Source organism: Tinamus guttatus, unplaced genomic scaffold (assembly GCF_059628265.1).
Source record: "Tinamus guttatus ecotype Peru unplaced genomic scaffold, ASM5962826v1 Tinamus_guttatus_pri_ptg000213l, whole genome shotgun sequence".
In the NCBI taxonomy this organism is placed as follows: Eukaryota; Metazoa; Chordata; class Aves; order Tinamiformes; family Tinamidae; genus Tinamus; species Tinamus guttatus.
Window position 1 is genome coordinate 9,557,414 of NW_028288747.1, and position 10,200 is coordinate 9,567,613.

Genomic DNA, 10,200 nt, shown 5'->3' on the forward strand with positions numbered 1-10,200 from the left:
CAAACCCAGCTAAATTTAAACTAGAAAAGTTCTGACACCTCCTGTATGAAGCCTTATCATTACTTGTATGCACAGAGATAAAACACTTGAGTTGCTTCAGTTGTAAAAGCAACAAATGTTTTCCTCTACCTTTAAATTCCACGCTTTTGCTAAAATGTTAAGAACAAAACTAGAAAAAACAGTGATTAAAAAAAAAAATCAAATGTGATCCAGCAACAAAGCACGCAAGCCAGCAAGAAGACTGAAAAAGACCTGCTAACAGAAGAAAAACCAAACAAAACACAACAACACACTGCAGCTAACTACTACAAAACATTTAAATTAAATCAAGTTTAACTACCACACTAGATCTTGCGCACAAAAACACTCTCATTAAATAGCTAGAAACATACACTAACAAGTATACTCGCTATACTGCACGGTACAGTATACACAAAGAGCTCTATGTGCCTAGTGTCCTTGCTATCGGTTGCCACATTAAAGCATTTCTACCTGGGATCATCTAATCTGGCTTCCCTATCGTTGATACATGATACTATGGCCAACCATTCAAAATGGTAACAAGAATTAACAAATAAATAAATGGACAAGAGCTATTCCTAAAATATTAGGAATATAATGTTTATGACTTTTTAACTGACAGAACAAACTGAGCTTTTAAGAATATGAACTAAAAGGTTTTCCCAGTTTCCCTAAGATCCACAGAGAACATGAGTCTTCGGAGAAACCAATTATATTTTGAGTTAACAAGCTGAACAATCATTCTATTCTAAACTCATATTACACAGCAATTTTGGATGGTATATTTAAAAGTAATACACAAAATATCTTAAAGCAGAGATATGTAAAGTAAACATAAAATAATAGGTAGCCTTACCTAATAAGGCAACCTTAAAATAAAGTTCCTAGGGACTTCAAAACACAACATTCATAGTAGTATGTTTCACATATCCACTGGGAAAATCCTTCCAAATTTAAGCCATTATTTAAAAACAGTTTATATAACCATAAAGGATTTAGAGAAACTACACAAATATATTTCAGTTTTATGCAACAACCATCACATCTCAGTTCCAAAAAAAAGTATTCACATGAATACTGAGGTTATTATAAAAGAAAATACTTTTAATTCTAGAATGAAATGACAACGCAAAGTTTTCTCTCTTCCCTAGAGTAAGCTTGCAAATTAGGGATCCTATTCAAACCCCAAACTAGGATCCCTTATTTTGGTCACTGTTACGAAAGACAAGACTATCAGCAGGCAGTACATTCGGAAGTTAGGTCACCATCTGAACTGGTCACAGTGGCAGTTACACCCACAGTGCGAGCGATGCACAGCAAGTATTCTGCGCCATGTGAAGTGTCTGAAAAAATCTGAAAACACTGAAGAAACTGAAAAAGGCTACGTCCCATTCTGGCACCACTTCGCCAACGAGTGAAGGGACAATCACACAGTCAATGGGCCAGGACAAGTGACCTGATTTAACAGCTGGCTGCAGCTGGAACACTCAGATATGCTCCCCCCTGCCCAACTCCAACTGCCAAATTTGCTTATGAACAGCTCAGCTGGGCTGGCCTGACCCCCCTGGTCAGCCCAACATGCCCTTATTGCCCAGCAAAATCTTGCTGGTTCAGTGGTCTGAGGCAGATCATCACAGACAAACAAGCAGAGTCACAGTGAGGCAGGAAAGGACATTACAGATGGGTGCAAAATCGCCTCTTTTGCCACCACCAATCTATTACAGCAAAACAACCGCCCATTCGAGTCCCACTACAAGCAGGAGCCCATGAAACACACACTCAGCTGCAGGTTGCATGAGCTTTTACACGAGGAAAACCATCAGGCACAAAGATTTTTTTCACCTGAATTTTTCAGCTCCGCCTTAGCTTCAAAGCATGCGAAATGGTCAGAAACTACTGCATTTTTGCTGCAGAAAAGGAAAATTATTTTGCTATAACAGACCATGCAGTCTAATGAGCTGGGACTAAAAGGAAGAAACTACCTGCTTAGTGAATACTGACTAATTATATGCTGAAATATTTGCTAATTATTTTTGTTGTTTAACCATTATTTTTCAGGTGTATGTTGACTTCCCTCTAAAAAGAACTAAGCAACCAAAATTCAAAATGCTATTAAATATTTTGTAACAATTAAGAATGTAATAGTGAAATTAAAGTATTAGCCAAAAAAAAAAAAAGTCAACTCCAGTATCACACAAAAAAGAAAAAGAAATGACAGAATCAACCCAAAAGCAGAGCATTTAAGCCATGTCCGCAGTTTAGCATATGGAGCAAGCCTTAAAGTCTGGGTTAGTGAATTAGTCATAAAAACACACTATACATGTAAAAAGCAAACAGCTTAAAAATAACCTTTAAAGAAAGTGTTAGCATTAACGCTTACACTGAAGATCTGGCAATTACAGAGAGGCAAAATAATACACCAGTATGTGCTCAATGAGCTTGTTTCCTAACAAAATGGTAGTTAAAAAAAAAAATCTATATCCCCCTCAGTGGAACAAGCTTAAGAAATGCAATGAAGAAGCAAATAAAACCAATTAAATATTTTAAATAAGTGAAGAGTACAGGTAAAGGAAACTTGAGCGCTCAAGTTTCCTATCCAAAATATACACTCTTAAAAAGTCAGGCCGGATTTCTGGGGGAAAGGATTGTGCCCTAGTTCTGATAGATGACAATCCTGTATCGTCAAACTGCTCAAATGAAACACACCTGAACACCTGAAATAGAGTATTCTTGCCCATGTGCCCACACACACAGTAGACCAGTACAGGTCTGAGCTAAAACTTAAACCTAGCTCCTGCTATCAACATTAGCACTTTAAAGCTCGGACAAGATAGAATCTTACCAAGTGAATTCCTTCCATTCTTTACATTTTCTAACCAAAAAACAGTAAGAGGTGAAACAAACCACAGGTACTACAAAATTAGCAATAGTACTAAATCACATCAGTAGTGCACTCCAAGCGTCCATTAAAAGCTTATGGTTTATTTAATTGAGCAAATGGAAAAATCTATACAAACTCTTGCAGTAAATATACTTCTGCAAGTATTACACCAGACTCTTATGTCATACAAATGCTATAGATATAACTCTGTAATAAAAGACAAGTAAGTGTGCGAGTAGCTGTGGTAGTATTTTTGTGACATAGAAAATATCTGACAGCTTTCAACTTGGTACAAATACCTTGCATAATTTGTCATTAATTTCTCAGAAAATAATGAAAGAGAAAACAATTATTAGATTCACTGCTGAAAAATAAAATGTAGTGTTTATGCTTTTACTTTTATTTAGTACAATCCTTTTTCAAATAATAGAATCTGAGAAAATTAGTTGTGATAGAAGAAATAATGGTTCAAAGGACTGTTTCCTTAAACAGTTTTAAGCAGTTTTGCTTATCCAGAGAAATAATCGTTTGTTCCACAGTCTACGTACAGAAATATCAAAAAAAAAAAAAAAAAAAAAAGGGAAGAAAAAGCAGAGAAAAAAATTGTGGATGAGGTTTGTTTATTTTCATTTACACAAATATACAACAGTGCACGCAAGGAGAGAGATTCCCGAGCAGCCATACACGGGTGCAGGAGCTGATTCGGCATTCCTGCCCGAGAACTGGGGACCGGTTTGCAGGCTCTGCCGCGGAACCTGCCAGGCTGCGCAGCCTTCCCGCCTGCACCGCGGCCTGGGGAGGCAGCCTAGGAAGGGCTAGAAGAGCAGGGCCTCCCCTGATTTAGCAGCGCTTAGCATAGGGCTTGCTGCAGAAAATTAGAAGGAAAATAGAAAAAAATCCCACTGTGGGCAGCAAGAGCATCTAATTAAGCAGAAAGAGAAGTGGGAGGATCCATGCTAGCCCAAGGAACAGGGCTAGCAGCTCGAGGCTGCAGCTTCTCCCATGCGGGAGCGCACAGAGCAGCGCTGAGCTCAGAGCTGCTGATGCCAACGGCATCCTAACCTGTACTTGCAAACTGGTGTACATTCCTACGCACCAGAAATACTCTGAAGCAAAAATAATGTGTGATTTAAACTATTAAGCACAACTTGTGTACCAACTAACTTTCTTCTATCAGCATTCCTAATGGAGCATCTTGCCAGAAGAAAACAAAGCTGAATGACTGGCCACAGTTGAATAAGAACGACTAAAAGCAGTGGATAATTAGAACTAATTTCACTTCATTTCTAAAGCTTACATTGCCGAACTAAATACCATTTCAGTGATTCATGTTACTCAGGCTGTGAACCGACCCTCTTTCAGTCTGCAGAACACAGAAATCTACCTACAAAGTACTTAATACAGAATCTAATTTTTACAGCCCTATGATACAAACTGCTGATCTGTCCAAATCTCACTCTGCCAGGAAATCCATTCAAAAAAGGTCAACAAGTTAATTCTGTACTAGCAGGTGCTGCAGCCACGGCATAGTTTGCCCACAGTCCTTCAGCTTCATGTCAGATTAGATGTCGTCTGTCATCCTCTAATGGGCAGCAAGCCAATGAAAACTTTGTATCTTGTGCTCTAGCTAGTCCAGCAGAAACGCAACCCTGTCCAGACCAGGTATGTACTACCAGGGCACAACACTGATCTCCCATACACCACAGTGGAGCTTCTGCAGCCTAGAAGTAGCTCTGCCAGTCAAGGATATTATGGTCCCAGCTGTTGGCTTCTTCCTCTCTGCCAAAGGTTACAGTTCTCATAGCTCTGCCAGCTGCATCCGTCATGGGAGCTCCCTCTAATCCACTCCAAGCAAAAATCAACCATGTTAGTTTAGACAATTTAAATAAGTGGCAAGAGCTACCCACATGAATTTGGCAGAGTGGTTCAGAGAGCACTTCACCGGGAGAGCATGGAAGCAGTGAGCTTCAGCTAATGGGCATAAGGAGCAGCTGCAGGAGACAGCCCTAATCAAAACAGGGTCTGTGAAGCCACACGTCTGCATCAAGCTACGCAAAAGCGTGTGTCACCAGCTGCTTCCCCAGGGCAGACTAAACCCTCCAGTTCTGACCATAACAATATACATGAAAAAAGTCACAGAGGAAAAAGATAGTAACTTTTAACCCACTCATGAGTCCAAAAGAGAAATTCTGTTAAATCTCAGGCCTATGATTTCAAGTAAAACATCTTATTGAGGAGCATAAGAAAAATGTTTACCTTAAATGTACAAGCTTGTAAATCTCAAAGAAGGCTTCTGCTTTAAGCCCTTGCAAGTCTTACTTACTACAGAAGGAATATCACATCACCACAACATAGTCGAATATTTAAACTGCGGAAAAGAGTTGTCCATTTTCATGGGATGTCTGTTACTTCCCAAGTCAAAAATCCCATTATTTCAAGGGACACTCTGAAGAGTAAGCTAGTGACAGGTGAAAGATGAAAAACACTACCCTCAGTCTTCCTAAGAGAAGTTAGGAGAAAAAAAAAAAAAGAAAGAAAGAAAATAAACCTACAGTCATCATCACAGTCTTCAACATCCTGCATGAGGGCACGTGGGAGTATCTGCAGCGGCAGCTTACACGTGTACAATAAAGGCTTGCGCCTTTTTTTGTAGCGTGCATATTCTGAAGAGCCGGAACAGAAGGTAACTTCTAGAATAATTAGCTTTCCCTTTCTGACATGAGAGAGTTATTTGTGCTTTCATAGCAACCTCAACCAGCAATATATAATGATCCCTAAGCACAGAAGTAAAAAAAAAAAAAAAAACTGCTAAAGAAATTACATAACCTTATAAGTTGAGCCTTCAGCAGCCTGTCCCCATCCAGTTTCCCATTCTGAGAAACACAGGTGGATTCAAGAAAATCCAGACCTTATGCACCATTTTTTCCCCATAATTACTCTGGGGACTTCATCCAAAAGTCAGAAAATCAGTCATTAATGCAGGATCAAAGCTCCGGTTTTCATTATCTTTTCCACAAGGTAAGTACTGCAGTAACCAGGCGCTTCCGAGCTGCGACCCCTCGCACAGCGAGGGCATCTTCCTGCGAGACGCCGCGGACCCCGAGACCCTCGTTGTGCCGAGAGGGCCCCGCGCTGGAGCCCGTCCCGAGCAAAGGCGGCTGGGGCCGGTCCCCAGGGCGGCTACGCGGGCGCGCAGCCCCCCCCGCCTCCAGACAACCTGCTGGCGGCAGCAGAGCGGCGCAGCGGGCGCGCGGCGCCCCGCACGGCCCCGCTCGGGGCTGTCCTGCTCCGCCCCTCCGCCCCCGGCCCCGCTGCGCGCCGCACAGCCCCCGCGGGGCATGCCGGGAGTTGTAGTCCGCGCCATCTCATCGACGCGCGCGGCAGCACCAGAACGGACTCCACCTCCCACCATGCACCGCGGCCCGCGGTCCCCTTCACAGCCCGTTTCTTCTACACCGGCCCCGCGGAATCCGTTACAATAACCGTGCCCCCCAGCCCACCGCGCCCCATTCCGCCGAGACGGTGCCGCGCCCCGCTCCCCTCAGCGCCGCCGCCGCCTCCCGCCCCGGCAGCCGAGGGGGCTCGAGGCCTCCCCGCTCCCTGCGCTCGCAAGCTGGGTCGGGGAAACTGCGTCACAGCCTCGCGGCGCCCCCAGCCCCCATCGGCCGCTGCTCCCGCAGCCGCCGCCGCCACCACCCCGCAACCGCCCCCTCCCCGCTCCTCCCCCGGCCCCTCTCGCCCTGCGGGGGCGCCCGCCGAGGGCCGCCCAGAGCCGCCGAGGGGCCGCTGCCTCCAGAGACGCCCCTCACCCCCGCCCGGCGGCGGCCCCGCGCCCACCCCATCGGCTGCGCGCTCAGCGGAACCTCCCGGGCGGCCGCAGGGAGCAGCCGCCCCCACGCGAGAGGCGGCGAGGCTGGTGAGGCGCCCCTAGGCTCCCGCGGCGGGGCGGAGCGGCGGCGCCGCTACTCACTGACAGCGGCGGCATCCGAGTGCATTTTCGAGCAGCGCTCACTGCCCTCCGGCCCGGCTCCCTCCGACCCTCTCCCAATCACGGAGCCCAAGCACGGGCGCCTCCCGCCCCGCCCACCCGCGCTGCCCATTGGCTCGCTCTGCCCCGCGAGGCCGCACTCCCTGCTCTTCGATTGGCTCGCGCGCCTGCCGTTCTCCTCTTACCGGCCCAGCACCGCCCTCCCCGCCCGCTCGCGTCTTTCTATTGGGCTAAACACAGAGGCGGTCCCGCCTCCCTTCGCTGTGACTGGGCCTGACCGGTGCCAGTTTTTCCTGGCCTTGAAAGCGCGTGCAGAGAGCACCACTTTGTGTCACCCGCGGCCCTGATTGGCTCCGCAGGTCGAGGGCCACGCCCTCAGCCTGACGCGATTGGGTAAGCGCGGGAGGGGGCGGGGACTCGGTGGGCCCCAAAGCCTGCCCGGGGGGCGGGCCGGGGTGAGACCGTTAGACGCCGCGTGCCCCGCGCGGGGCCGAGCGGCCGTTAAACGGCGCGCTGCGTCCCTGCTTGTCAGAGCAGCTCTTAACCTCAGCTTAACGTTAGCAAAGCACATAACGCAACAGAGCACAGAACAGGGTAAGGAGAAAGACCAAGTGGTTACTACGATCCCAGCAGTCAGGGCTCGTTCACAGGGAGATCGCAAAAAGCCACTGAAAGTCGAGCCCCTGCAAGCAGCTTCACGCACTGTTTCTGAAAGGCTTTTTCACTTTATAAGTACAATGAAACACCTCGTTGTTATTCGTGGGTGGTATCGCTGATGTGTTACGGAACAGGGAAAAAGGGGACCTCTGGCGGCAGAAAGGAGCAGCTGCACTTTCCCGTCATTCCCCCGCCTAATTTAGCTCATTTTAATCACCCTGGCCCCTAGACTCCTACCCTGCTGCATCTTTATGGCAAAAAGTCCCGTTACACTTGCTGCACCGGGGTGCGAATTTTGGCCCCAAGTGCCCTTTTGTTCTTCCCTACAAAACATATATTGTAACATGTATATGGAAAAAAAAATCTTTAAAGGCTGGCGGCAGCTTTTATTTCTATGACCTTAGATTTATATTTTTAGTTTATACTGTGCACATAGACATGCAAGAGTCGAGGTCCCAAAGAGGGGACATAGACTCCTCGGGCATAAGTCCTACTGTGCTGAGGAATCCAGAGCAACTGATCTCAGAAACTGCTCTTTTGGATAGAATAAGAGCAGTTCTAGCATATTTTGAGAGATAGGTGATTTGGCTCTTGGGGTATAATGTGTCTCTCCCTGTATATTTTCCTAGAGACTTTAACTAAGCTGTCAGGGAGGATAGAATTAAGAAGACAAATAATATGTATCAGTTAGAAATCACACATATAATCTATACCTCTTTCTGCCAGGAAAAGTTCAAACCTTTAAAAAGAAGACATGTCTATTTCCATGCTATCTCTGAATGTCAGAAGATTTCCACAAACTTTTCCTTTCACACCATACTATCTTACAAAAGCTGCAATGAAAGTGTATGATTAGCAAAGAGCAAGATTAGTCACACGCCCCTGCGGCAAGACCTGTTCTAGCACATTTCTTTCATAGTTCAAAACACAGTGATTGCCACAGAGTGTGCGGCACGTTCTTCTGACCCAATCAGACAGCGGGATTAGATCAATGTGCAGTTTCAAGGACAAATAAAGTGCAGTTTTACCTTCCCAATCCTAAGCGCAGGAGCAGCAGCAGCACACAGAATCCACAGCCGTATTTTCTCTCAGACATCCTCGGAAAATAATACAAACATCACCACATACTTGCTACTCATTATAATTACACTGGCATGCACTGTTTTCTAATAAGACATTGTAAGACATAGCGCTCTGAGCGTTAAGTTGTGCAGGCTACTCAAAGGAGCAGACAATTTATACTGCAGGTTTTGTAAAAGTCTAGGCAAACACTTCTAACTGGGCAAATGTGTCCACAATTTTTTCGCTAGCTGCCAAGGACAAAACTGAGAATCTAACAAATTGTGTCATAGACTTTGAAGACTTCACACAACTATGATCTATGATCTGATCTATTTCCATGAATCATGTTTTGGAGTCTGACATCATAAAAATATTCTGGTTTCATATTTTTATTAAATTTATTGAGTATCATTTCCTGCATCTCACATGAATAAATTGCTCACAGTATGAGGTATTTGCAGAATCACTCTGTGGAGAATGTTAAGTAATGTGGCAAGTTAATGCTATGCTTTGTTCAAGCTGTGGAGAGGCGAATCTATGGCTGGACATGAGTCAGAGCTAGCAGCAGGGCATGCTGAGGAGGAGCAGGAATGCTTGGAGCCACCACGCACCGTTTGTGCCAGTGTCAGCGGCCCAAGGGACACTGGGCTAGTGGTATTCACGGGAAAAAACTGCTCAGGGGCCAGGAAGTGGCTCTCGTGATTTTGAAGTCCAGTTTACCCTGGCTTGCTGGAAAGTCACTTGGAGGAAAAAGGCCAGAGGCTTTCAAATCTTTCCTAAAGGAAACCTAGCCTGGAATGCTTAATTAGGCTTCCTTGATCTGATGGAGACAAGGCAACACCTCTAGGTGAAGAATAAATTAATCAATAATGACTGACTAATTGTAGCTAATGAAGTTACGTCTTCCTAATACAGCGAGATGAAATTGTGGTGAATGGATATTCCTCAAGTGACTTCCAGAGATTACCTGCCCCCTGTTCACTCACCCCCCAAAATCGGTGAGGTGTTTCCTACAGATGCAGTGCTACAGCAGAATGATAGGTGACCAAGATAAAGCAACAAGCTTAGTGATGGCAGCAGTTGCCAGATTCCAGGGAACAAGTTCTCAGTTGTAAGAAATTACAGGCTGTAATTTCTGAATTGCTAGAAATTTCTGATTTTCTGAATTACAGGCTGTAATTTCTTACAAAGGAAAACAAAAAAATTGAGAGTGCTCAAGCCGTTCTCCAATGCACATGGCAGATAATAAGCTGGAGCAAAATATCCTTTCTTGCAACATGACCCATTCCTTTCAGTTATAGTAATTTCAGATATTACTGAAAAGACAGACATAACTAAATATCAACACCACAAATGTGATTTCCAAGTTGAGACAATCTTTTAAATAAACCATATTACACATTTCTCGCTATCACCAAAGTTCCACTGCCCAACACTGAAAATGTCCTTATTGTTCAAAGGAAGCTCTGCACATGCAGGAGAGGATCAGGAATAAAACACAGAAGAGTGCCAACAGATTCTAAAAACACACAACGACATGATGGATAATCCACTGCCCAGGCCAAAAAAATAAAACAAAGCAAACAAACAA

At 45.2% G+C, this 10,200-nt stretch overlaps 1 protein-coding gene across 2 annotated transcripts in view; it reads right to left on the reverse strand.

The window, feature by feature from the left end:
- Positions 1-6,975, reverse strand: part of DCUN1D4 (defective in cullin neddylation 1 domain containing 4) — a 31,242-nt gene extending 24,267 nt beyond the window's left edge. For both annotated transcript variants that reach the window (XM_088524739.1, XM_088524738.1), the window contains exon 1: positions 6,873-6,975. In XM_088524739.1, the coding sequence (XP_088380865.1) occupies positions 6,873-6,897 (25 nt within the window). In that variant the 5' untranslated portion in view covers positions 6,898-6,975. The remainder of the gene's footprint in view (positions 1-6,872) is intronic.
- Between the last annotated feature and the right edge of the window lie 3,225 nt (positions 6,976-10,200).